This window comes from Bos indicus x Bos taurus, chromosome 23 (assembly GCF_003369695.1).
Source record: "Bos indicus x Bos taurus breed Angus x Brahman F1 hybrid chromosome 23, Bos_hybrid_MaternalHap_v2.0, whole genome shotgun sequence".
Taxonomy (NCBI): Eukaryota; Metazoa; Chordata; class Mammalia; order Artiodactyla; family Bovidae; genus Bos; species Bos indicus x Bos taurus.
The window spans coordinates 16,773,806-16,799,338 of NC_040098.1; the positions used below are offsets into that span (position 1 = coordinate 16,773,806).

General features: G+C 52.0%; 3 protein-coding genes across 11 annotated transcripts in view; 1 reads left to right on the plus strand and 2 right to left on the minus strand.

Annotated features, from left to right (window-relative positions):
• Positions 1-1,351, minus strand: part of MED20 (mediator complex subunit 20) — a 45,217-nt gene extending 43,866 nt beyond the window's left edge. For 3 of the 4 annotated variants that reach the window (XM_027525344.1, XM_027525345.1, XM_027525346.1), the window contains exon 1: positions 1,231-1,333. In XM_027525344.1, the coding sequence (XP_027381145.1) occupies positions 1,231-1,244 (14 nt within the window). In that variant the 5' untranslated portion in view covers positions 1,245-1,333. Of the gene's footprint in view, positions 1-1,230 lie in introns of all 4 variants that reach the window. The other variant, XM_027525347.1, reaches the window with a different exon arrangement.
• Positions 1,352-1,450: 99 nt separating this feature from the next.
• Positions 1,451-11,841, plus strand: BYSL (bystin like). The gene is made up of 7 exons (XM_027525341.1): positions 1,451-2,044; positions 5,947-6,103; positions 8,159-8,297; positions 8,556-8,689; positions 9,266-9,426; positions 9,534-9,636; positions 10,125-11,841. The coding sequence occupies exons 1-7, from the start codon at positions 1,777-1,779 to the stop codon at positions 10,468-10,470; spliced, it is 1,308 nt and encodes a 435-aa protein (XP_027381142.1). The 5' UTR covers positions 1,451-1,776; the 3' UTR covers positions 10,471-11,841.
• Positions 11,842-12,129: 288 nt separating this feature from the next.
• The window catches only part of CCND3 (cyclin D3), a 94,595-nt gene continuing 81,191 nt past the window's right edge, over positions 12,130-25,533 (minus strand). For 2 of the 6 annotated variants that reach the window (XM_027525352.1, XM_027525350.1), the window contains exons 2-5: positions 17,564-17,779; positions 14,452-14,611; positions 13,801-13,937; positions 12,130-13,323 (exon numbers count right to left, since the gene is read on the minus strand). In XM_027525352.1, the coding sequence (XP_027381153.1) occupies positions 13,156-13,323; positions 13,801-13,937; positions 14,452-14,611; positions 17,564-17,734 (636 nt within the window). In that variant the 5' untranslated portion in view covers positions 17,735-17,779 and the 3' untranslated portion in view covers positions 12,130-13,155. Of the gene's footprint in view, positions 13,324-13,800; positions 13,938-14,451; positions 14,612-17,563; positions 17,780-18,670; positions 19,055-25,533 lie in introns of those variants that run through there. The other 4 variants (XM_027525353.1, XM_027525351.1, XM_027525348.1 and 1 more) reach the window with 3 other exon arrangements.

Here is a 25,533-nt window from a genome sequence, read left to right on the forward strand (position 1 = left end):
GAAATATAAGAGAATCCCTTAAGGTGATGCTACTGGGGTCAGAAGTTCAAGAAGCCTGAAAAAGTTGAGAAGCATCCCAACAGAGAGCCCTTTCCCTGCTTGCCTTCTGCCCTGAAAGAACAGGTACTTCTAGGGTTTTATGCCTCTTTGCAGCAAACTTTTTTTGGTTGCGCCACAAGGCATGCAGGATATAATTCCCCAATCAGGGATTGAACCTGTACCCCCTAAAGTAGAAGGTGCTTCCTGCAGTGGAAGCGTGGAGTGTTAACCACTGGACTGCCATGAAAGACCCTAGCAAACGTTTCATTCCCATTCTTCCATCCCTCTTACACTACAGGACTTTGAAGGAGGCCCATGATGTCAACTTCAGGAAGCAAATGTGCAGTCACTGACAAATCTGCAAGACCTGGGCTACCAGAAGGAGGAGTTCCCACAGGCTCTTATTTGAGAAGCCTAGAGCCATTGCCTTCAGATAACCTGGCCTCTAAGCCCTCTCTGGGAGACATGCTCAAAATATATATTTTTTAAAGCCCTGAAATCTAGCATTTGGGAACTAAATGACTCCAAGAGAATTAAGCCCATACCTTTCCCTGTCACACTGACTTATAACATGTTAGAAATAAGTCCAAAGAAACTAAACCAACCATGTAATTAAACAGAATAGGAAACAGGCCCTGAAGAGGTGATGTGCCTGGAATTCCTATCTCCTAATTCCCAACAGCTCCTTTTTTCCTCCAGACTCAAGATCTTACAAAGGCCAAACTAGAACCAGACACACGCTGATCTAACTGCATTTAGTGGCTGTAGGCAAGGGCAGGCAAAAACCTAAAAAAGATACTATCTCCTTGTTGCCTATCCCCTACCCATCCAAGCCCTGCCTGCAGACGGGTCCGAGTTCCGACATACTACTTTCAACCCTAAAGTTCTACCCCGGGCTTCACGGTCAAGAAATTGTACCAAGAAAAAAGGAAGGAGGTACACGATCATTAACGGGTTCTTAAACCCTTTTACCTGCCGCCTTCCAGGAAGAAGGGGCGAATCTCCGAGGAAAGGGGCCTGCAGATTCTGCAGCCCTCGCGGTGGCCCCCTCACCCACACAAACCGAGGACATTTTGCTCATCTTCCGGGGGACTGCGGACCCTGGTCGGGATCCTATTCCCGGGTATATTCGAGGCTCCAGGGGCCTTCAAGTCCCCAAACCCCGCCCCACAAAGTCCTCTTTAGTCCTACCAAGTCACTCCCATGGTGTCGGGCCAGGAGGATGGAAGGATCAAACAACTGAAATGCGGTGTGCTCCAGCAGCCCACACGAGGTGAAACCACCTCGCTAAAGAGAGCTCTGATGGAGGCAGGCGCTCCGGAACTTACGTAAAAACACAGCGCCCAGTCGACACGCCCACGAGGAAGGGCGTGTCTAGGTCCTTCGGTGACGTCACTGTCCGACTCCGCCCCGCCCCCCATCCCCCGGTTCGCCGCTCAGGGAATTCCCATTCGCCTGGGCACCCTGGACCCAGACCCATGAAACTAGGAAAGTGTAGCTTGGACTACAACCACTTAGAGAAGCCAACGTTAAATTCGGGAGGACCCAGCTCCAGGACCCGTGAGCTCTTTTTGGTGGGTGGGATGGGGCTTCTGGCACACCCGACCTCCAGACGCGAGGGGGAGCTGTGAGCTCCGGTGGGCTCTTGGGTGCTGGGTGTTTACTGCGCAAGCGCACTCGGGGCCTTTTTCCCTCCATACCCACGTGGGAAACTTCACGGCCCGGTTTTCTAGAAAAATGCCCAAGTTCAAGGCGGCCCGCGGGGCCGGGGTTCAGGAAAAGCATGCGCCGCTGGCCGAGCAGATCCTGGCTGGGGACGCGGTGCGGGCAGGAACCCGAGAAAAACGGCGGGGTCGCGGAACCGGAGACGAGGAGGAAGAGTACGTGGGGCCCCGGCTGACCCGACGGATTTTGCAGCAAGCGCGGCAGCAGCAAGAGGAGCTCGAGGCAGAGCATGGGAGCGGGGACAGGCCCGCAGTGCCGCGGGAGCGCACTACGCGGCTTGGTGAGTGGCGGGGATGGGGTACGAGGAGGAGGGTGGGTAGCTGGGGTGAACGGCTGAAGGGTGTCCGGCAGGGGAATAGCTTGGAATTTAAAAACACACACACACACACACAAACTGAGCCCTTGGCAGAGGTGTTGGGGTGGGAGACCCAGCTCTGGGGCAGATTGAGGGTTGCCGGAGCCCTCCACGCCCACTCCTTAGAGTGGCACTCTTGTAGGCATCCCGGAGGTTAGGCCAACAGGAAGTAGTTACTCACGCCGCTAAGTTCTCCTAGCATTTATTTATGTGTTTTGTAAGTAATCATGGAATGTCTACTACGCACATCCAGCCGTGCTAGGAGTTTAGATAAAAAAATGTAAACAGGATAAAGGTATACCTGACGTCAGGATCTTACAGGGTAGCCCAAGAAAGAGAGAATTAAGTAAGCAATTAGAATAATGCACTCGTGATAAAGTACAGTTTCTCTGACAATAGCATTAGTCTTGGGAGTCAGGTTTCCCAGGTTGCAAGGCCGTTGAGCTGAGAACTGAAAAGTGGGGAGTGCTCTGAGCACAAAGAACAATATTGTTTAAGGGCCAGAAAGGGAGTGAGGTAATTTAAAAGATGGTCATTTATTTTTGTTATTACTCTGAGAGTGTTGACCTCCAAGCTGCTTAATCCATTTCTCAACACTCATCTTTCATTTGTCTGTGAGCAGCGTTCACAAACGGAGAAGACAATGGCGCCCCACTCCAGTACTCTTGCCTGGAAAATCCCATGGATGGAGGAGCCTGGTAGGCTGCAGTCCATGGGGTCGCCAAGAGTCGGACAGGACTGAGCAACTTCACTTTCACGCATTGGAGAAGGAAATGGCAACCCACTCCAGTGTTCTTGCTTGGAGAATCCCAGGGACGGGGGAGCCTGGTGGGTTGCCGTCTATAGGGTCACACAGAGTCGGACACGATTGAAGTGACTTAGCAGCAGCAGCATTCACAAACACTAGTCTCCTTGCTACAGTATCTTTACTGCACTTCGAAGACATCACATCCCTGTTTTGCTAGTTTTTCACCTCTCAGTGGGCTTCCCAGGCGGTGCAGTAGTAAAGAACCCACCTGCCAATGCAAGAGATGCTGGTTCGATCCCTGGGTCAGGAAAATCCCCTGGAGAAGGAAATGGCAACCCACTCCAGTATTCTTACCTGGAGGATCCATGGACAGGGGAGCCTGGCAGGCTACAGTCAGGAAAAGTCCACAGGGCCGAAAAAAGTCAGACACGGCTGAGGACATGCACCCACCTCTCAGTATCCTTTGCTGGCTCCTATTCTCCCCCTCCTGACGCCTGGCTGGTGGGATCTCAGTTCCCCCACCAGTGATTGAACCCTGAGCCCCCGCAGTGAAAGCCCAGAATCCTTACACTAGGCCACCAGGGAGCTCCCTCTGCTGACTCCTCAATTATCGCCAACCTCTTACTGTAGTGCCATAGCGTTGCATCCTAGGAGCTATTCTGTTCACCTTTGATGACTTCTCTGGTGCTGTCATCAGATTCAAGGTTTAAATACTGTCTTATTTGGTAACTGCTTCCAAGTTCATATTCCAGCCTCGATCTCTTCCATGAAACCCATATTCTTATATTTCAGTTCTCTCTTTAGCTTCTCCAATTTGAAGTCTAAGAAACATCTCAGATTTAGCATGTCTGGAACAGAAATCCTGACCATCTTGCCAAACCTGCTCCACTCCCAATCTACTTCATCTCAATTAATGACACGATGTCCTTCCATTTGCTCCAGACAGAAAACTCAGACTTGTCTCTTTCTCGCTCCATATCCAAACAATTAGGAAGTCCTGTTGACTCTACCTTAAAAATATATCCAGAATCAGATCACTTGGCACCATGTTGGAACAGCATCCTGTTCAAACCACAGTTATCTCTCACCTGGACGATTGCAGTAGCCTCTTAGCGAGTATCCCGTATCTGCCACAGTCTACTCTCAGCTCAGCACCTTGAGGATTACCTGATCTACAGAGACCTATATGATCTGCACCTGTTGTCAGTCTGACCTCTCCTGCTCCTTTCCCTTTGCCCTCTTCTCTCCATCTGGATCAAACCAGTCAATTCTAAAGGAGATCAGTCCTGAGTATTCACTGGAAGGACTGGTGCTGAAGCTGAAGCTCCAATACTTTGGCCACCTGATGGCGAAGAGCTAACTCACTGGAAAAGACCCTGATACTGGGAAAGACTGGAGGCAGGAGGAGAACGGGACAACAGAGGATGAGATGGTTGGATGGTATCATCAACTCAAGTCCATTCATATAGGCTTCATCGCTTCTTAAACATGGCAAGTCAGGGCCTTCACCCTGGCGGGGCCTTCTGTCTTCATACTCCTGTTGGTTTCCTCCCTTAATTCTTTATCTGCTCAGAGAGGCCTATCCTGACCACTCCATTAAAAACTGCAACACATCACCCCTGTCTCCACATCACAACTTCTCTACTCTGCTGTATTTCTTTGTCGTGGCATTTGTGTTTTTTTTAACATAACCTATATCATATTAGTTCATTGTCTGTGTCCAACCATTAGAACGTAAGTTCTGTAAGGGCAAAATGTCTTTCTCTTGTTTGCTGATATATTTCTGGCACCCAGAACAGTGCCTCACATACGGTAGGCACTCTCAGCGTTTACTGAATGGTGGTGAGGTAGATAAGAGCAAAAGTTACAAAAGTCTCAGTGGCTGCCCTGAAGAGTGGAAAACGAATAGAGACTAAGGAGACCACTTAGGGGACTGTTGGGTTAATCTAGACAAGAGGTGATACTGACCTAGGCTTTGACAGGGCTGTGAAAGCTTTGAGAGAAATTGTGTGAGGTTCAGTGGGAAAGGGCTTGGTAGTTGATTGGGTGTTGGGAGTGGGGGCAGTGGACGAGGCAGGCCTGCCGCCTAGGTTCTGGCTTAGCATGGACTGGGTGGTGCTCCCACTGACTTAGATGTGGAACATGGTGAGTAGACCTAGGAGGGAACGGGAGTGACCAAGATCGTAGTGCCTGTGGGTCGTCCGTGAACAAGCTGTACAAGAGGCAGCTGCTGTTAGGGTCTGGAGCAAAGAGAGACTGTAACCCTACAGGCACAGATTTGGGGGTTGTTAGCACATGAAGACAGAGCGTCTGGTACGTGTAACCCTCCCCCTTTATTTAACTTTTATCACACAGTGTCTGGGGGTTTTCTGTGTGTGTGTGCTGCACTCAGGCCATGTGGGATCTTAGTTCCCCAACCATGGCATGGATTGTACTTCTCGCTTCTTGCAGTGAAAGCATGGAGTCCAAACCACTGGACCACCAGAGAATTCCTAGCAGGCACTCTTGGGCTTCCCAGCAAGCCCTCCTGCCAGTGTTACCCAGGTCTAGAGCACACTCCTCCAGCTCCCATACTGCCCATCCAGAGCCTAGGCATCCTTCGCATCCATCGTCTCTTCTGAGTACCTGTGGTATACATCGTCTCTGCCGCTCATTTTGACACTAATCAAGCCCTGCCATGTGTGTAAGAGAGAGGTGGTGAATGTATAATCTAGACCCAGACTGCCTGCGGTAGGCAAGTCAGTCAACTTTTCTGTGCTTCAGCATCCCCATCTGAAACTGGGTATGATAATAGTACCTACTCCTTACGGTCATGGCGGTTATGTATGTTGTATAACAGTTTAGTGTGTTCGCTCTCGTTTGAGTCTTGAATGAGGCTGTTATCACTGTCTCTTCGGTTTGTACGTGTACATTTGGGTTCTCAAGCAGGATTGCACACCCCTGGGGACTGGAAGGTAGCGTGCATTTATTAGAAGCATGTGAGGCCCGGACCATAACCATAATGGTTAGAGTTGAGTTGACCTCTGAATTCCTCACCCGCCGCTTGGCCTTGCTCACCCATTTCATCTCCCTCTTCCAGGTCCAGGCGTGCCGCAGGATGGGTCAGATGACGAGGAGTGGCCCACCCTGGAGCAGGCTGCCACCAGGGCAGGGCCGGGCTATCAGGCGGAGGTGGTCGTGGACCCCGAGGATGAGCGTGCCATTGAGATGTTCATGAACCAGAACCCTCCTGCCAGGTAGGGCTGGCACGGCCCGGGATTTGGGAGAGCAGGTCCTCGTAGCAACTGCGTAGGAAAGAAACATGAGATGCAGAGAAGCGGATGCTCTGGCAGAGTTTTGAGTCCCCATCTCTGGGAAGGGCCTGAGCTTTGCCAGTTTGGGGAGCCACCTTGACGAAAGTGGCGCATCCTCTGAGGACTGCTCTGAATGGCAATGATGCAGACTCAAGATAGCTCCCGCCCTCTGTCCACCTGTCTTAGAACTGCCTGGATTGCCTGGTGATGTCACTGCCAGGCCTTATTCTGTCTCTGGGCAATCCGCCCCGTAGCATTTGGTTTTGGTATGCTCAGTTTTCTTAGCAGTAGGCTCGGTTTCTTTGGCCACATCTCTTTCACACCCTGACTGTCATTTTATCCAGGGTTTTCCAGCCCTTGCACCACTGGCATTCGGGGCTGGATAGGTCTCTTCTGGGGAGGCTGTCCTGTGCGGTGTCGGCTGTTAAACAGCATGCCTGACCTGCACCCGCCGGACAGCAGTAGTGACCCGCTCCCCCACTCTGTGGTAACCAGAGATGTCGCCGGATGCTGTCAGGTGTCCCCCAAAGGACAGAATCATCCCCCAGATGAGAACAAATTAGAACCGCTATGCTGGGTCAAAAACATGCAGGTTTTTAAGCTGCTACAGTCAGGCTCCGGATCCCAGGGTTTGGGCCCAGGAGAGAGGCGCCTCCGATGAGGGCCCTCAACCATTCTGATGCTGTGATGACACTGTTCTTGGTTCCTCAGGTTGGTTGTGGGTTCATGCACGCTAGCATCATTAGTATACTACTATTAGTGCTATTAACGCTATGAAAGACGGGGGCTGAACGGCGAGTTCCTCGGCCGTGTATTTGAGGGCACAGTGAAGGCACAAGTCCCTTTGCCAGCTTGCTGCCCAGGATCCAACGTGGATATCACAGAACGTGTGCTGGTCTCTCCAGAGAGCCTCTCAGGTTCTCACTCAGCACCCGTAATACCTCTGCTTTGGCAGCTCATTCTGACGAGCTCGGCGGGATGGTTTTCAACAGAAGAGTAAAACGGTTAGGAACAGGGGGTCCTGACAGTTTTGAGGGGCGACAGCCGGTGTCTGCAGAGAGCCGACTAGATCCACGTGGACTCAGCAGTCAGAGGCAGCTTAGCTGGGGGGCATGCATATACTGTGAGGTACCTGACCTTCAGACCTTGAAAGACCAGGCTTTGACTCTTTCCCCCACTCAAGAGCTCTGAGACCGAGGATGGGTTACTGACCCCTCTGCCTATTGGTTACCATGTCTGTCGCATAGATGGTACAAGGGAATGTCTGGCTTCTGCCATACATGCTTTAAAGTGCTATGGTGGAAGGGGACATCGGGAAGTCCTGCCCTCCAAAGACAGGAGTGGTTTTTAAATAGACTTCAGCAGCCCCTGAAGATGCCCTTATCGTACTGAAGCCCAATGTAATGATAATTCTGAATCATCACAGTCAGATTGTGCGTAAGGAGGCTGGGATAAACAGATTATTCACCTTGGACCTCTCCCCATCAATTTTAATAAATTGAAACAGGGGAGAGGGTATGCCATGCTCTCTCCCTAATGATCCCAGCTCCCAGAAATCTCAGTATATCACTGAGGTGCATCTGGCACTCTGAAGAGGTCAGAACAGGGTTTTATTCCATGTGTTAACTTTATGTAGGTAGGTATGTTACCATCCCTGTTTTATAAGGGAGGGAGCTGAGGCTTAGAGAGGCAGAGTAGCCTGCCCAAGGTCACACAGGGAGCGGAGGAGCCATGACCTGAACCCAGCAGTCAGTCGCCTTCAGAGCCCAGGTTCCTCCCCTCCATGCAACTCGAAGCTCCATCCTAAGCTGGATGACTGCCTGGTCCATTGTGCTCTGCAGGGATTCTTTGCTGGGTGGGTAGGCCCAGTGGGGATTGAGGTCACGCATCCCAGCAAGGTTGCAGGTTTATCAGGGCTCTCGAGAGACAGTGTGGGGCGTCCAGAGCTCCCTAGACTGAGAGCGTGGCCCTGCCGCCCACTCCCTCCTGTTCCCCCAGGCGCACCCTGGCTGACATCATCATGGAGAAGTTAACTGAGAAGCAGACGGAAGTCGAAACAGTCATGTCCGAGGTCTCAGGCTTCCCTGTGCCCCAGCTGGACCCCCGCGTCCTAGAGGTCTACAGAGGGGTTCGGGAGGTAAGGACTGAGAGGAGAGCCATGACGGGACACCCCCACCAGGGCTCTGGGGGCCCACATCTCTTGTAGGCCGAGGGCAGGCTCAGGGGTCCCGCTCCCCGCTATGACTTTAATCTCAATTCCCCACTGAAAAATGAGGATGATACTAGAACCTCCTTACAGGATGGTTGTGAGGATTGAGTGAGTTAATGGACGCGCGGAACTCAGATGGGCGCCTGACAAGCAGCGATGAAGATGGTTCTGTTCCCCCCTCCACAGGTGTTGTCTAAGTACCGCAGTGGGAAACTGCCCAAGGCATTTAAGATCATCCCTGCCCTCTCCAACTGGGAGCAGATCCTCTACATCACAGAGCCTGAGGCCTGGACCGCTGCTGCCATGTACCAAGCCACAAGGTAGAGCTGATGGGGGTGGGGCAGCCTTGGGTCAATAGGGCAGGCTGGGTGTGGGAAGGACAGGCTTTCCCTCTCTTTGTCGTTACATTCCCTCCCAGAGCTCTCTTGTGCTTCTTTATGGCATCACTTCCCCAGCTTTTCCTGTTTCCTGTTCTGGGGCCAAGGTCCTGTTAAGAACGTCCTGTGATGAGTTTCTAGGGGAGACGCGCCTAACTACAGGGACACAACCCTGCAGTGTCAGGGTGGCCTCAAAAGTCTGTGGCTCCCCAGGTGTGTGCAGGTCCCTGGTCACAGCAGGGTACAGGGGACCCCTGAAAGAGAGGGGAAGGTGAACAGCTGGTTCCTGTCTGTCTGCAGAGCTCTGGCTCACCTGAAGACAGACAGTGTTCACCCCCATTCAGGTACATCTTGCAGCCCCTCCTATTCCCTCTCTAATCTGACCTGGGTGCTGCACATACCTGGCTCCCTCCCCGGACCCTCTGATCTCTTGCATGCAAATATCATCCGCAGTGGTATTTGAAGGGCCAGTTCTGTCAACTGACCTGGGATCTTCCCCCTTCCTTCCAAAACCACTAGGATTTTTGCCTCTAACCTAAAGGAACGGATGGCCCAGCGCTTCTATAACCTGGTTCTGCTCCCCCGGGTACGAGATGACATTGCTGAGTACAAACGACTCAACTTCCACCTCTACATGGCCCTGAAGAAGGCCCTGTTCAAGCCTGGAGCCTGGTTTAAAGGTGGGGACCCAGGAGGCGATTAAGAAAGGGCAGGGCCAGAGCTCTTGCAGGACCTCCTTTCTCTCACTCTGGACTGCTAGTGACCGTGCCCTTCTGCCCCTCCCCAGGCATCCTGATCCCACTGTGCGAGTCGGGCACCTGTACCCTCCGGGAAGCCATCATCGTGGGCAGCATCATCACCAAGTGCTCCATCCCCGTGCTGCACTCCAGGTAGTGTTGCGGGGTGTGCAGGACCACAGATCAGCCCATTTCGACAGCAGAGTCCCAGGACTCGGGGCGGGGTGGGGACACATGGGGAAGGAGTCAAGCATAAGCCCTTGGGTTTGCGGGTAAGTCGATGGGTATATGATAACTCCACAAGAGTGTCAGTCCCGTGGGAACAAGGTCCCAGGGCCTGGCACATGCTAGGTGCTCAGTAAAGAGTTGAATGAATGAATGAATGAATGAGAAAGAGGGGAACATGGGAAGAAAGTAGGTTGGGGCAGAGACATTTGGACACACTCTGAGACAGAAGCAGTCTGAGCCAGACGTGGGGATTTGGCGTGAGTCAGCATAGCCCTGGTAACAGGTCGAGGGAGTTAGGGGAGGGGAGAAGAATGCAGAGATTTCCCTTTAGGGACAGCACAATTTAGGGGCCGTGGCGGGGCCGGGGTAAGGAGAAGCTTTCCCAGCGTTTCCCTGCCTCCCTTCCCCATTAGTGCGGCCATGCTGAAAATTGCAGAGATGGAGTACAGCGGGGCCAACAGCATCTTCCTGCGGCTGCTGCTGGACAAGAAGTACGCGCTGCCCTACCGAGTGCTGGACGCCCTGGTCTTCCACTTCCTGGGCTTCCGGACAGAGAAGCGTGAGCTGCCCGTGCTCTGGCACCAGTGCCTGTTGACTTTGGTCCAGCGCTACAAGGCCGACCTGGCCACGGAGCAGAAGGAGGCCCTCCTGGAACTGCTCCGGCTGCAGCCCCACCCCCAGCTGTCCCCAGAGATCAGGCGTGAGTTGCAGAGTGCCGTCCCCCGAGATGTAGAAGATGTTCCCGTCACCATGGAGTGAGGATTCAGCGCTCGTCCGGGTCTGCGGAGCGTGGAAGGACTCCAGGATCCCTGCTGGTGACTGGAGGTGATTCCGAGCCTTGACAGCTGAAGACCCGGATCAGGGCCAAGACAGGTCTCGGGCCTCTGACTCCCCAGTTCTCAACAGGGGGCCATAGTAGGGCCGGTTCCCTCTTGCGTTCTAGGCCTGCATACCTGCTCAGTTCTGGGACCTGACTTGAGGTCCCACAGCCCAGCACTCCCAGGTCCCAGCTAGGGATGGAATGGGTACTTCCTTTCAGGCTGTTGTGTCAGGTCACTGGGAGGTGGATAAAGACAAAAGGCGGGTATTTATTGAATGTCAGTGTTTTGATGTGATGGATGGAGATCTTTGCTTTCCTTGTTTTGCTGGAAGCAAGCACTGCTTCCCTCTCATGCACAGCAGTGGATTCTTACCTATTTACAAGGGAGCCATGCACTTCCCCCACCGTATTCTACAAGTCTTCTCTAGGCTGTTCCCACCCTGCCAGCCCCTAGAGGGCACAGCCTTTACCTGCCCCTGACACAAGCTACTTGGGGACAATGCCAGCAACCAGGAGGTTGTTCGAACACGAGGAGGTCTCAGATTGGTTGGAAGAGCTACAAGAAAGCACCTAGAGGAAGGTGGAAATTCAGGATGAGAAAGGTCAGACCCAGGGTCACCACCAGACCAGTTAGTTCCCTTTCTGACTTTCTTAGCCAATGAAAGCATTCAACCAGGGGTTGGTAAATCAGGGTTGTGTATGCCTGTTTTCTTATAGTCCATGAGAGAAAAGTGATTTTTACATCTTAAATGGTTGTTGGGGGAGGTGGAAAAAAACAGCAGTATTTTGTGATAGGTGAAGATTATATGAAATTTAAGCTTCAGTGTCCCTAAATAAAGTTTTATTGGGACACAGCCACATCCATCCACTTCCAGGTCCTCTGACTGCTTTCACTGCTCCTGCAGCAGAGACCAGTGCGGCCTGGCTAGAACCCTGTTACTTGCTTTTGCAAATATGAGTTTGTTCCAACCTAAGTACTCTATTTGGTCATAAAGCAAATTTCATTTATATAGTTTTGTCTTGAGACACTGGATGAAAGCAAAAAGCTACCCCCACTGCGCCAAGCCAGATGATACACAAAACGCACATACCTCAGATCTGTGCCAACGCCCTGAGCTCACCTTGTGGGTTGGCACCACACCCACATCTGGTGTCACAACCTGCCTTCCACATCCTTCCAACCTCTGCTTCCACAGCCAACTTCAGGTGTTTGTTTTTCAAGATAAAGGGCCATATTTATTACCATATGTGTTTCTTAGCCATTTAATGTGTAAAAACACTATCTTTAAAAAAAAGTGTCCTTCATTGAGTATTTGAGTGTTGTCTCAAGCCCCATTTTCCCCATAAGCCATGTGGCTTGAATTGTGTGGTTTTGCATGGCGCAGTGCTTTTTAGAAACGTGCCCATCAGGTTCTACAGCAGAACTTCGGATAACACAGGCAGAGACCAGATGGCCCACAAAGCCTGAGGTATCTACTCTGGCCCAAGACGGAAAAGGTGTGACAACCCCTGCTCCAGACGTTGATTTCTGCCTTTTACCCCATGCAGTCTAGAAATAGGCTTTCCCACAGACTGCCCTCTAATCCAAGAAGCCAAAGTCAATTTTATTCCAGAATCTTTATTATAAAGGTAGCATGATGGTCTTCGGCCACCAGCCTGGACCTTGTGGCCTCAGGAAAGACCTGTGTTAACAGGGCCTGCCTCCCTCTCCGGACAGGGGGCTTGGTCATCACCAGGTCATCCCCTGCTTCATTCCGCAACGCCCCCCCGCTCCTGGAGGATGGGGCAGAGGGCCAAAGGGGAAGGAGGGCATGGCCCCACTCCAGGCATAGCAGCTCCTTGGCCACGAAGATCCTCTAGCGAGTAGCAGAGGGGAGGAATACAGCAACCGCCAGGGTTACCACCCCTGTGGCGGGGGGAGAAGGGCCCCACCACACCCTCATACAGTTGTACTCAAAGTAATTAATAAATTAAAACAACTTCCTTCCGTACTAACACCCCCCTCCCCCCAATCACACAGGAGAAGCTGAGCAGAAAGCAAAGCAAGGAGGTTGGTTCCTGCCCCTGGACGGTGGCCGGGGCCCCTCCTAGGAACAGCTAGGATTATGCAGGGCCTCCAAGTGCTTGGAGAGGGGATGTCCATTCTTGCCCCTCATGTGTATCTAAAACATGTGAGGCTTCTTCAGAAAGACCCCAATCCAAATGCAGTAAGTAGGGAATCCCCTGGTGGTCCAGTGGTTAGGACTCCAAGCTGTCTCTGCCAGGGGCTCGGGTTCAATTTTGGCAGTTGAGAGCCCCAGATAAGGTAGCCCCTAGAAAGGAATGCTGATACATGTATTAAACTTGAATGTCATCTCTGGCCAGCCCGGCCAACCCCCCGGGAGAGCTGAGCTGGCTGGATGCAGGCAGGAGGAGGAGCCGGACTGGCCCCCAGCCGTGGCCGGCCAGGCCCCTTAGTGCACACTGCAAGGATAGGTAGGACCTGACCCCTCTGGCTGGCGAGGGACAAGGGGAAGGAGCCCCCTCAGGCTTCAGCTGTGGCATGATTCCGTTCCTGCAGCCAGGGAGGGGGTGGTAGGGTCCCCTCCTGCTGTCGGCAGCCACTCGAGGGGGCCTCTCCAGGGCTACAGGTGGATGGCCGTGACGTCTGTAGGAGTGCTGGTCTGGCTGGGCCCCTGGCTGCTGGAGCCCCTGGGGGCTTTGGGCGCTGGGCTGGGAGAGGTCTGGGCGGCTTCCCTGAGGCTCTCCCTGAGGGCAGCTTCAATCTGCTCCTGACAGGCCCGCAGGCAGTCCTGGGGACAAGGGGGAGTGGTGAGAAAGGTCCGCTTCCCACCCCTTCTTCTCCCCCTCCACCTGCAGCAGGCAGCAGGTACAGGAGGACACCTCCCAGCACACAGGGAAGTCTGGGGAGGTTAGGCCACGGCCCAACCCCAGGAATCAGCCTTCAGTTCTCAGAAACTGGCAAGAGGATGTGGCAAGAGGGTGTGAGAGCGGCCCTACATCTGACACTGAATCCTCCACCCCCACTCCTGCATACTGCTTGGCAAGAAAAGGGTACCCAGGGGCAATGCCTTTCGGCCCACCCGCAACACTTGCTCTTCTCCAGACCAAGGCAGGAGATAAAAGACCACAGAAGCCGCAAAGGTGGGGCACTTGAAACCTGGAGTGGAGACCAGGCTGGGGGTGGTCCACAGCACCCTCTGCTGGAAGCTCCGGGGAAAGTGCTACCTCATGAGCTGAGGCCATTTGCCCAGCTGCCCAGCACTCACCACTTCAGTGCCTGTGATCCCTGCCAGCAGCTCCGTGAGCTCGTCCCCAGATGTGGAGCAGGCACCCAGGCCTTGCACTGCAGCTCCGATGCTGCCTGTGGCAATCATGGATGGGGGGTACATGGCAAAGGTGTAGTCTAGGAAAGAGAGAAGGGACCAGGAGGCAAGGATGAATACCAGCGTGCACCTTCTATTTCCCAGAAAGTGCCAGGCTGTATGAATAGAGCACAGGTATACCGGGACACCCCGGCAGTGAGTGGTCTAAGAACAGCCGGGGAGAGGGTCAGCGTAGTAAGTGATCCAGGCCAGGAACCAGAGAGTGAATGGGTCTCTTCCTGGTATGCACACAAAATTAAGGTTAAGAGACCTGGGTTCTCGGCCTGGCTTAGTCACTGAGACAGCCTGGGCAAGTCACTTCTCTCTAAGCCCTTGGTGTCTCCAGCTACATACTTGGGTGGGGGGTGGGGGTGGGGGGCTGCGGCATCTCTGAGATCCCAGACAGCTCTGCTGCTTCCCTGTATTGATACTGGGGGCTCAGAGGATAGAATTTTCACAAATTTGGAAGTTATAAACTGAATCTCCTAGTTCCCTCTCACCCTTCCAAGTCTTCTGATTTCCCTGGCTTGGCACATGTGTGTGTGGGACTCTTACCTGTAGCACAGAGGGCCAAAAAGGTCTGGGCGTGCTTCTTGACCAAGGCTTGTCGGTCGCGGGGCAGAGAGAGCCGGTGCAGAATCAGGGCCAGGAAATCATGGGCAATCACTGCGGCCAGGTCCCACTTGAGCTTCCCCAAGACCAGCACCTCCCAATCCTGGAGGCAGAGGAAGAGGGCGGGCTCAGTGGCTGAAGAAGGGAAGGGGAGGAAGTAAAGTGGAAGTCTCACAGGGAGCGAAGCCCATCACACTTGAAGGTCAAGACTCTAGGTCTGCTTTTGAACTTCAGGACTGGCGCTGTGGAATGGGGAGTCCAGGGCAGGGAACAGCTCGGGGCACTTGCTTTGAGCATCTATTGATCAACTTCCTAGATGCCAGAACTACATGCTTTACATAAATTGCCCCTTTTAATCCTGCTGGGTTATCTTTTTGGGGTCCAACAGTCCAGGCCTTCTCTCAACTTCCTGCAAGGCTCTGAGCAGGCCTCCAGTCATGGTTGAAAGAAAAGTCTGCAGACCACCATCACCAGGAACTCGAGGCTCTTCTGGCATGAAGCAGAAAGACTCTCCATAATCCCAAGGATATGTGAAAGGGGAGATCGCTAGCCTCTCCCCCAACTCAGCATGCCCGCCAAGTCCACACCTCTTGAAGAAACTGGGGTGAGCATGAGGCCCTTCCTCCTCTGACACAGCCCCTGAGCCAACCCCAAGGTTCCTCAAAGTGGAGGTTGCCCAACCCAACCCACATCCCCTTGGAGGGACACTGGGGTGGGGGGCTGAAATAGAGCACCCCACTCCACCTCTCTGGCTGAAACCCAGTGCCTAGTGTCATTTGAGTCTCAGGGGGAGAAGTGGAGGTCAAGGCAGACAGGATGCGTCCAGGTGATGATCCCTGAGGGCCCAAACCATCTCTCCATCAGTCCCAGCCTCCCTACTACTGCTGGGTCCTTGAAGGAGACTGAGAGCCCCACCCAGTCCACTCCTCTGGGGTTCCCAGCCCTGGCCCTATTTCTGAGTTGCACACAGGAGGATTTCTTCATTGTTTTATCTCAGGAAGGAACTCACGGGTTTGACCCCTTAGTGGGGTAGAAATGGCAACCCCACCCAATCTCTTTTCGGCCCTCTGTCACAGCTGCCCCGCTCCTGGCCCCCACCTAGGTGTCATGATCTTCAGCCTCTCACAAAGCCTCACAGAAATCAGCCCGGCCTGGAGCCAGAAGAAGTTGAGCAGAGAAGTTAGCATTCTACTCCCCGCGCTTATTCCAGGGGTCAAACTCCTAACTCAGAAGTCAACAAAAAGCATCCAGCATCCAAGGAAACATCTGGAAGGCAGCTCGGAGTGGGGACGCATAGGGTCCTGCGTGGGGGGAGGGTGGCCACCTTACCCTCCATCTGGGCAGAATATCTCCTGAGAATCTCAGTCTTCACTTGACAGAGAACACACCCCTAGCAGCTTCCATCACATCCCTCACCTCTGAGGCCACCTGAGCCCTAGAACACCTCATCACCCTCAGCGCAACACTGAGCCAGGACCCTTCCTTCCTCCTCTGGAAGGGCCCCCACCTTCTTTGTGACAAGGATTATTTGGACTGACCGGAGCTCTCTGATGTCCCTTCCGACTCTGACCTTCTAGGAAGTCATCGATCGGCATGCTCCACCCCCAGCTCATGCAGGGGGAGTGGGAGGAGAGGACTTTTGGCCTGTTCTGAAAAACTGCCCTCACATAAAGGCACACATCCCATGCTAATCTTTTCACAAAAACGAAGTCCCCTTCCACTAGCCCAAACTCCTCCAGAAACATCTTGCTCTCCTAGCCCTGGAAACCAGCTCCACCTTCAGACTTGCCCAAAACTACCAGATTCATCACAAAGAGCTGTGGAGCCTCCCAGATTCCCAACTCTGGCCTCCTACTCCCATCTCGGAGAGCTACTTGGCAGGAAGAGGAATCCCGTTCCCCGACAAGCAGCACTCAGGGGCCCCAGTACCCTGGCTTTCCTGGCCAGCCAATCACAGCAGCCAGCACGCTGCCCTCCTCCCCGGGAGATGGGGCCCAGAGACGCCTCTCCTCTCGGGTCAAGAGAAGACTCGACCGCTGTAGAGCAAGGTGGAGGAAGGTGCCAGCTCACCCCTCTCCCCTGGGTCCCCCGGGAGATGATCTGCACGCTCCCAAATAACCTCTTCCAGATCCAAGCAACTCCCCACCTCCTCTCCAGGCTCAGTGGGGAAAGAGAACCATGACTCCCCTGCCCTGCCTCGGGAAGAGCCCAGCCCAAGTTCCCAGCAAGAGGCCCAGGGAGCCACTTCCCAAACCACAGGAGTGACAGCAGCTCCCCACAGGGTTATGAAAGACCTTGGTCAGGGTGGGTGGGCCAGGGGAGAGGGCATCATTATCACATCGGAAGCAGCTGCAGTTCAGCCCCAGTCTGTGCCTCAGCACTGGCCTTTGGCTAAAGGGGAAAAGATGATTCCACCAGGCCTGAAGCAGCTGCTTCTGAGAGCAGAGTTTCTCAGGGTGAGACTAGGGAATGGAGAATGAGGGAAGGAGCTGGTTCTCCTGGGATATAAAAGGAAGGAAGGAAGCAAAGTGGGATGGAACTCCTAGGCCCTTCCTTAACAGCAGCTGGGGCCTGGCTTTAATCGGCTCTGGGAGACTTTTTGATCACAAAGTCCACACACTGGGAGACAAGGCTCAACCAGGGCGGCCCCTTCCCCCACGTGAAGCACATTCCACTCCCCCACTCCAGTGGGGGTGCACAGGCATGTCCTGCTGCTGCCAATAAATAACTCATGGTGGCTGTGTAAACCCAGAGGCAAAGTACTAGTGACTGTAGACACGCAGTTTGACTTGTTGCTATCTGGGGGAAAGACCATGAAGGAGTGGCACCCCCTGGAGGTCAAGACGAGGGGATCTGGTTCATGCTGGCAGTGCAAGCCTGAACTGGGGCCACCCTGACCATCACACCACACTGTCCCATCTTTTGTCAAAAGAAAAAGAAAAAAAGCTGCTACCCTGCCCAGGGGCAGAAAGCCTCCGGAAGTCTTAGTTTTCCTCCTCCTGGTACATGAGGAAGAAGGCAGGGGTGCTGGGAGGTGGGGAGGGTATGCACGCACCCGCAGCTGGCGGGGAGAGACAGAGTGGTCGGTGTAGATGCACAGTTTTTCGATGGTCAGGGGCGTAGTCTCGCGCAGCTTGGAGGCCAGCAGCATGCAGACCGCACCCAGGAGCTGCAACTGCGCCTTTCGGGTGGGGACGCAGGACAGGTAGCGATCCAGGTAGTTCATGGCCAGGGGGAAGACTTCCTCTTCACAGCGCTGCTCCTCACACACCTGGGGGAGGGCGCATAGTCACTTCGGGGGCAGAGGCTTAGGAAACGCAGCAGCAACTAAAGGCGGGGGGTGCGGTACGCTGAAGGGAAGTGGAATGGGGAGCAAGACACGGGAGGGGGTAGGTGAACTCACAGTGACAAGGACTAACACGCAGGATGCGCCTTCCCCAAGGTGACACCCTCCCACTTCCTCTGCGGTGCCTCCTTTCCCCCGGGGTGGGAGTTGGGGGGGGGGGGGCGGGATACGCCAGAGGCTCCCTTCCTTCAGGAATCCAAACTGAGGCTGATCCCCCCCAACCCATACAGAGGGTGAGGGGCTCGGAAAAGTCACCCATAGGAGCCAGAGAACTGGGACCTTACGCCCATTACTGCCACCCAGTGTACACACCCAAAAGGAAGGGAGGAGACTCCAGCGGCTGCCTCCCGCACTTTTCATTTCCCTGACGGCCGGAACAGCGCGCCACCCCCACCGGCTTCCCCGCCAGAACCCCCGCGACACACACAAGGAACCGGCTCTGCGGCGGGGGCGGCCGAGCCCAGGGTTTTCCAGGCGCGCTCTCCCAAGAAGACCGGGCGTGGGGTGGGGGAAGACTTTTGAGAGAAGTCAGAGGGGAGACGGTGCCCCTCGCCCCGCTTTCCCGGCCCGAAGACAGGGTTATTTGGGGGTGCCAAACGCCTGGCGGTCAGGGTCAGAGAAGGGCAAGAAAAAGACAGCACGGAGGCAGCAGGCTAAGGGCGCGCGACTGAAAAGTCAAGGCCCCGGGGATCTGCGCCACAGAAACATCTTGCTGATTGTTGCTGAGGACCAGGATGTCCCGACAGGGCGGCCCCGGGATGTCCGGAGCCCGGGACGCGGGGGTGACGGGGGAGGGGAGACCCGCCCGGGCGGTACCTCCAGCATCCAGTACGCCAGCATCTTCCGCATGTGCGGCTTGATCTCCCTCTGCACACACTGGAAGTAAGAGGCACGGGGCACGTAGCGCTCCTCCAGGCGGAGCAAGCTCTGCAGGACACGCTGGTCCCCTAGCAGCCGCGGGTCCGGCCCGGCCCGGGGCGCGTGCCGAGTGCCCTCGCAACACAGCAGCTCCATCCTCGGGCAGCGCACGGGCAGGGCTGGAGTGCGGGCTCGGGAGCCAGAACGCAGGCGGCGGGCCGGAGAGCGCGGGGCGCGGGACTGTGGCGCTGGCGCTGGCGCTGGCACTGCGCGGCCGAGCCTCAGCCCGCCCCCGCCGCCGCGCGCGCGCCGCTTCCCTGACAGGCGCCCCGCCCCTCGCGACCGAGTAGCAACCGTGGAATGCTCAGACGTCGCGACGCTCCGGGGCGGGGCCTCCGGCGTCCGGACGGAAAGGGCTGGCGGGCGCTCCCCCTCCCCGGGGCGGCCGCATTGGTCGGCTGGGCGCGGGCCCGCCGGCTTCCGGGCGCTCCGGATCCTTCTGACCACCCGGTGCTAGAGGAGTGTGCTTTGGAGGTGGGCCTCTCCCCGCCCTCCTCCCCCCCCACCTCCGAGCCCTTGCATTTTTGCTTCTCCCGACTCCAGGCGCCCCCAAAGGTTATTCATTCATTCGTCAAACCCTACTTCACCCGCTGCTTGCTCTAGGGAAAGTAAATAATAACAAAATAGCTAGATCTTAGGGGAGACTGGTCTGAGCACTTATTAAAATCTTAATGAAGAAGCTGTGGGTTATACTGATTTTGCAGCTGAGAAAACTGAAGCAGTAACTATAATAATAGTTCGTCTGCGGCAGAGCTAGGATTGGGAAGCCGACGATCCGCCTCCAGAATCCCTGCTCTACCCCATGGCTAAACTGATCCCCGAACCAGCAACATCTGCATCGCCTGACAGCGGGTCAGAAAAGCAGAACCTCAGGCCTATCCCCTGACCTACTGGATCAAAATCTGCCTTTAACAAGATCCCTGGTGATTCCTATACCTATTAAAGTGTGAGAAGAGACAGTCCTAAATCCGCACGCTTGAGAACTACAACAGGGCGGAAGGGTCATGGATTCAAGGCCTCACCTTGTCTGTCATTAAGTTGGCTGTGTGGCCTTGGACAAACCCTGACGTTGGCCTTAGTTTCCGTTTGAGGAAATGATGGGCGGAGAAACTAGCTCCTTTCTGGAGGAGTTTCTTGCTCAGATTCTATAAAATCTTCCAGGCGCCACTTTTACCTCCCAAGCTTTGGGACTTTGCAGTGTTTCCAAAGCTGGATTCCGCGTGACCGGGAGGCAAACACACCACAAGCCTCTAGTAATGCTCCAAATGGCAGGATGCCATGGGGATCCCTGCCGCTCCTGGGGTCCTCCAAGGATGTGAGACACTAAGGAAGTGAGTTACTAGAGAAATGACACTCTATAGAAAGAGGTCAGTCCTGCGCTAAGCATTGTCCCAGTGAATTGTTCTTTTTTATACAATAAATTTTTTGTTGTTTGCATATCATGGAAATATTCAATGCATTGTAGAAGACAGAAAATACCGATGTCACACAAAAAAGTAAATAGTAAATATTGGCAGTTTCACCATCCAGATTGTTGTTGTTCTTCAGTCACTAAGTCGTATCCAACTCTTTGAGACCCCATGGATTGCAGCATGCCAGGCTTCCCTGTCCTTCACTATCTCCCAGAGCTTGCTCAAACTCATGTCCATTGAGTCAGTGATGCCATCCAACCATCTCATCCTCCGTTGTCCCCTTCTCCTCCAGCCCTCAATCTTTCCCAGCATCAGGGTCTTTTACAATGAGTCGGCTCCTTGCATCTGTTGGTCAGATAACCCTTTAAAATGACAATGTTTATTTTTCTAAAATTGTTCTATGAATAAACATATTTTTAAGAATGACATCATTGCAAACTATTTTGTAAACTGTTTTTTTTTCCACGAAAAAGTGTACTGTCAGCACTTTTCCATCTCATTAAATATTCTATAACTTTTTAAATAACTACCTAGTAAACCATTGAGTGAATATAACATAATGTATTTCACCAAAGCTGTATTATTGGAAATTTAGGTAGTTTCTAGTTCCTCCGTATTACAAATAATACTGTAAAATATTTTTGTGGTAATATTTTTGTGCATACTCAAGATTATTTCTAGAAGTGAATTAATTTCTAGAAGTGAAATTTCTCAATCTGAAGTTATGAAACATTCTAAGGCTTTTGATACAGTTCTTATTACCAAATTTCCCTGCTGAAAGGCTGAACCAAACTAATGAACAAACATTAGATATCTACTTAAAAAAAAATACCAACTGGCGAGATGAAAAGTGGTTTATTAGTAATGTGTATAAATTTTTAAATTCAAGAGTTCTTGTTATATCAGTGTGAATGTGGGCTGTGTACCTTCTCTGATCTTGTAAGTCTTCTACTCCTGTCTTCAAAAATACAAGCAAGAAGTTTCTTGAGCTAACTAATCATTGCATTGCACTCTTTTGTTAAAGAGAACAGTGTATTTAAAATTATAAAAATTAGGTACGAAGTTTAGGGGAGGCAAACATGTTGAAGCGTACAGGGCTTTTAGGGTGCAGAAAGACTAAAAATGTAGCTTTTGAAGTTAGTACATAACCAAAAACCAGTTCTGTCCTGGCTGCTTCTTTACTTTCAGAATTATCGAGTAGGACTGTTCTGTTAAGAAGATGGTGCATTTTTGATGAGAGAGTAAATCATCATTTTTGTTTTCCCTTAAGTATACTGTTATTTCCCCCCATTTTACAGAAGGGGAAACCAGTACTTTAAAGTGGCTAAATAATTTGCCCAAGGTCACAAAGCTAAAGTGGTCGAGGCTAGATACAATCTAGTGAGTCTGGCTGGAGAATCCATGCCCCTAACTACTTTATTCTACTACCTCTTGTGCTGATCTATGAGTGCAAATTGACTTATTAGTTGTTGATTTAGTGAGGAAGGGGGACAGAAACTACCCCATCCTGGAAGCTTGGGAGTGAGCCTGCACCCTGGGGAAGGAGCCGGGCATTTTGAAGGATACCTCTGCCTCGCCCTTGACTGGGACTGACATGCCCAGAGCAGAGTCATCCGGGACCTCAGGCCAAGGTCAGATACAAGCCGGCTGGCTGTCCTCCATGGAGGCAGGTGAGCTCAGTGCCGGGTCAGGGCAGAGGAGTTCCTGGAGGGTTGGCTGATCTGCCTGGGAACTTCACCAAGCACCTCCATCTCAAAGGAACAGGGGCTCCCCTCATATTTCATAAAAGAAGGGGGAAAAAAAAAAAAAGACAAAGCACTGACCAGGGCCACTATGGGGAGGAGTTTCTGCCCAGGTGCATTCAATTAGAACAAGTTGCTCAATGAAATGGGAAATGAGAGGCGGGGTGGGAATGGAATGTCACAAGCCAGATGAAAAGCCCCAAGGAGGAAGGAAACAATGATTTCTTTCCCTTCTTCCTTCTCCCACTCCTCCTCCTCTTCAGCACTGAAATGTCCCCCTCTTAGAACTGAGCAAGTGAACAAGGTGATGGGTGAGGCCCATCACCCCACAGGCTACATTCTACAGCTCAGTTACCTTCGGACCCATTCAGATGACAGGTAGAGAGGCGAGGCAGCTTGGGTGGGGGCTGGGGCAAGTCTGCTTGCCTTCAAAGCCGGGCTCTACCTTTTCTTTTTTTGTTCCGTGAGAATAAGAATAGTTTCAGCCGCAAAGGGGTTCTGAGGACTAAATAGGCAGAAAGCATCTTGCCTGTGCCTGGCCCACTGAATGCCTGTGAGCATTCAAAGACGGTAATTTGTTGCTATTACTATCATTCCCTCTCTTAAGGAGTACCCTTTACTCTATGAACATACACCCAGAACCCCTCAGAGAAAAAGTTTGAGCAGCAGGAGCCATCCTTCTAGAATGGCAGCTCCATCACATTTCACAGTGTAAAGTAAGCGGTCAAGGGGATGGTGATGAACACTGGAGGGCTTGGGGCCACCTCACTCTGTCCTTCACCTACCCTGGCTGTGTGACTTTGGGCAAGTTGTACCACCTTTCTGTGCCTCAGTTTCCTTTTCTGAAACTAAGAATGACAGTAATGAAACTGTGCTTCTGTGGCATGGTTTTGTTGCTAAGCAAGCCTGTTGGGTTTGGTAGTTAGGCAAACCTGCTCTCTTGAGTGATCATTAACTTGCAGGGGTCTCCTACACTTTTCTTACTTCAGTCCCCTAGTGGGATTAACTCTTTAATTACTTGCTTTGTCCCTTTACTCTGTCTCTATGAGTAGTACCTCCCCTTCGAGTGGCTAGAAGGATGGAACGCACTCATTCGTGTGAAACACATGAAACAGTGCCTGGCATATGGTGAGCCATTTTTAAAAAGTTCATTCTGATTGTGGTACTTACAGACACAAACTGCTTTATGTGTACAGACTATTTATAATAAATGTAACACAATAGATGTGGAGGCACATGGAAAATAAAAATGCCAGGGATTACTGTAGTGGTGGTGAAGATTTGGCAAATTCTAATATATGAAATCTGGTCTGATGGCCTATTATCGGATATCCTAGTTTTCTGAGAACTGGAGACACTTATATGAATACTATTCATACTGTTCCCAACCCCCCGCCCCCAACTTTTTACTTGGAAATATTTCAAAACTACAGGAAAGCTGCAGGAATAGCAGTGACCACTACCACACCTTTCACCTAAACTCCTATGTGTATTTTGCTTAACTATTTGAGACCTAATTACAGACATTATGATTTCTCATTTCTACATGTTTCAGTCTGGGTTGCCCAAGAATGCAAGTCTCCCAGTAACCATGAAACAATGATCCCAATTAGAAATGTATACTAATACAATACCACAATCTGCATACCAAGGTAATAACCAGCTATTCCAGTAATAACCCTTCATAGCTTTTCACTTTCTCAACCCAAGATCCATTCAAGGACCGTGTTTGCAATGTAACCTCTTTAATTTCCTTTACTCTAGAACAGTTTCTGATCCTTTAAAAAAATTTCCTGATGTACTTCCCCGGTGGTCCAATGGTTAGGACTGTGCTTCTACTCCAGGGGGCACAGGTTTGATACCTGGTCAGGGAACTAAGATCCCACATGCCTTGCACTGTGACCAAGGGGTGGAAACGTCTTTGAGAACACTGGTATTTTGGAAAGCCAGTTGTTTTACACAATGTGCTCCAATTTGGATGCATCTGATTGTTTTCTCCTGACTAAATGAAGATTAATAAATATTTTAATATTTCTGGTAGAAATATTACCTAATGATGTTGTGTTCTGAATGTATATTTTTGAGTGGAAAAATCAAGCACTAAACCCAACTGGGGGCTTCCTGGGTGGCTCCATGGTAAAGAATCCACCTGCCAATGAAGGAGACACGGGTTTGATCCCTGGTCTGGGAAGATCCCACATGCCGCAGAGTAACTAAGCCCGTGCACCGCAACTACTAAGCCTGTGCGCCAGAGTCTGGGAGCCGAAAATATCGAGCCCACATGTTGCACCTACAGAAGCCTGAGAGCCCTGGAGCCCATGCTCCACAGCAAGAGAAGCCACCATAATAAGAAGCCTGTGCACCGCAACTAGAGAGCAGCCCAAGCAGTGAGGAAGACCCAGCACAGCCAAAAGTAAATAAAATAAACAAATTTAACAAATTAAAAACAAAACCCAAACATTTTTTTGAGGACTCAGGAGACACTTCAGGGCTTACAGTGATCAAGGTCACTATTTTCAGCATCTGCTGTACAATATTTTAGATCTGTACTCTTCAAAAGTTCTTGTTCATCCATTCCTCAGTAAAAACGGAGCATACTCTTCCAGTAGATATGGAAGACTTAATTTAGAAACTATGTCCAAACCTGCTACTCTAACATATTATGTCCATTATACAACACACTAAAAAAATGTAAAGAATAAGACAAAAATACATAGATCAGAATTTTTCACATTTTCTTCCCACTCTACAGTGGAACATCTTACACCCAGTGTTCACCATTATTTGTTTACTCAGCTCCCAAGACAGGCTTCGCTACTGATCGAAACACTCCCAGTGAGCCTGGACGGACCTTAAAAATGTCAACACAGCAGTCTGGGCAGTGCTACCAAATCAGAGCAGGCACATGAGCTGACCTGTTTTCTGTTTCTGTTTTACCCAGGAGGCTGCCTTCTTGACAAGTTCACACAGCACCTTTACACCCAACTTCTCCAAAATGGAGATCCTCAGCTTTCCTTAAAAACCTGCTCCTCCCACCAGCTTCCCCCATATCAGCACATGGCAACTCCATCCTTCCAGCTACTCAGGCCAGAACACTTGGTGTCATTCTTGACTACTCTCTTTCAAGTCCCATATCCACCCATCAGCAGACCATGGAAGAATCTACTTTCAAAATATCTGTAAAATTCAACCCTCTTTTCTTCTCTTCCTCTGCTACCTCCCTGGTCCAAATTCAGTTCTTTGTCCTGACTGGTCTCCCACATCCAAAGCATTACTCATTTCTGGTTGGTCCTATGTCCAAAATACATCTCCAGTCCTTGCCTTTTCTCTGTTTCCACTTCTCCCACCCTGGTCTAAGTGGCATCATCTGTTGCCTGGATTGGGCTGGTGGCTCCTAACAGGCATCCCTGGTCCACGCTTGCCCCCTCCAGTCTAGTCTCAACCCCCAGGGTTCTCCATTCGCTCCTGTAATTGTCTCTCACTCACCCTGCTCTGGCCACACTGGTCTCCTTATTGTTCCTGGACCATACCAGGCATACATGTTCCCTTTGTATTTGCTGATCCATCTGCCTGGCATGTTCTGCCCCCAGTGGCCCCATGGCCCTGC

What these genes read in the sequence shown, in the direction of transcription:
- BYSL (XM_027525341.1), top strand. Translation starts at nt 1,777, where the DNA reads ATGCCCAAGTTCAAGGCGGCCCGCGGGGCCGGGGTTCAGGAAAAGCAT. An exon ending in GGAGCGCACTACGCGGCTTG is followed by an intron (nt 2,045 to 5,946) that starts GTGAGTGGCGGG and finishes TCCCTCTTCCAG; the next exon opens with GTCCAGGCGTGCCGCAGGAT. An exon ending in TCTACAGAGGGGTTCGGGAG is followed by an intron (nt 8,298 to 8,555) that starts GTAAGGACTGAG and finishes CCCCCTCCACAG; the next exon opens with GTGTTGTCTAAGTACCGCAG.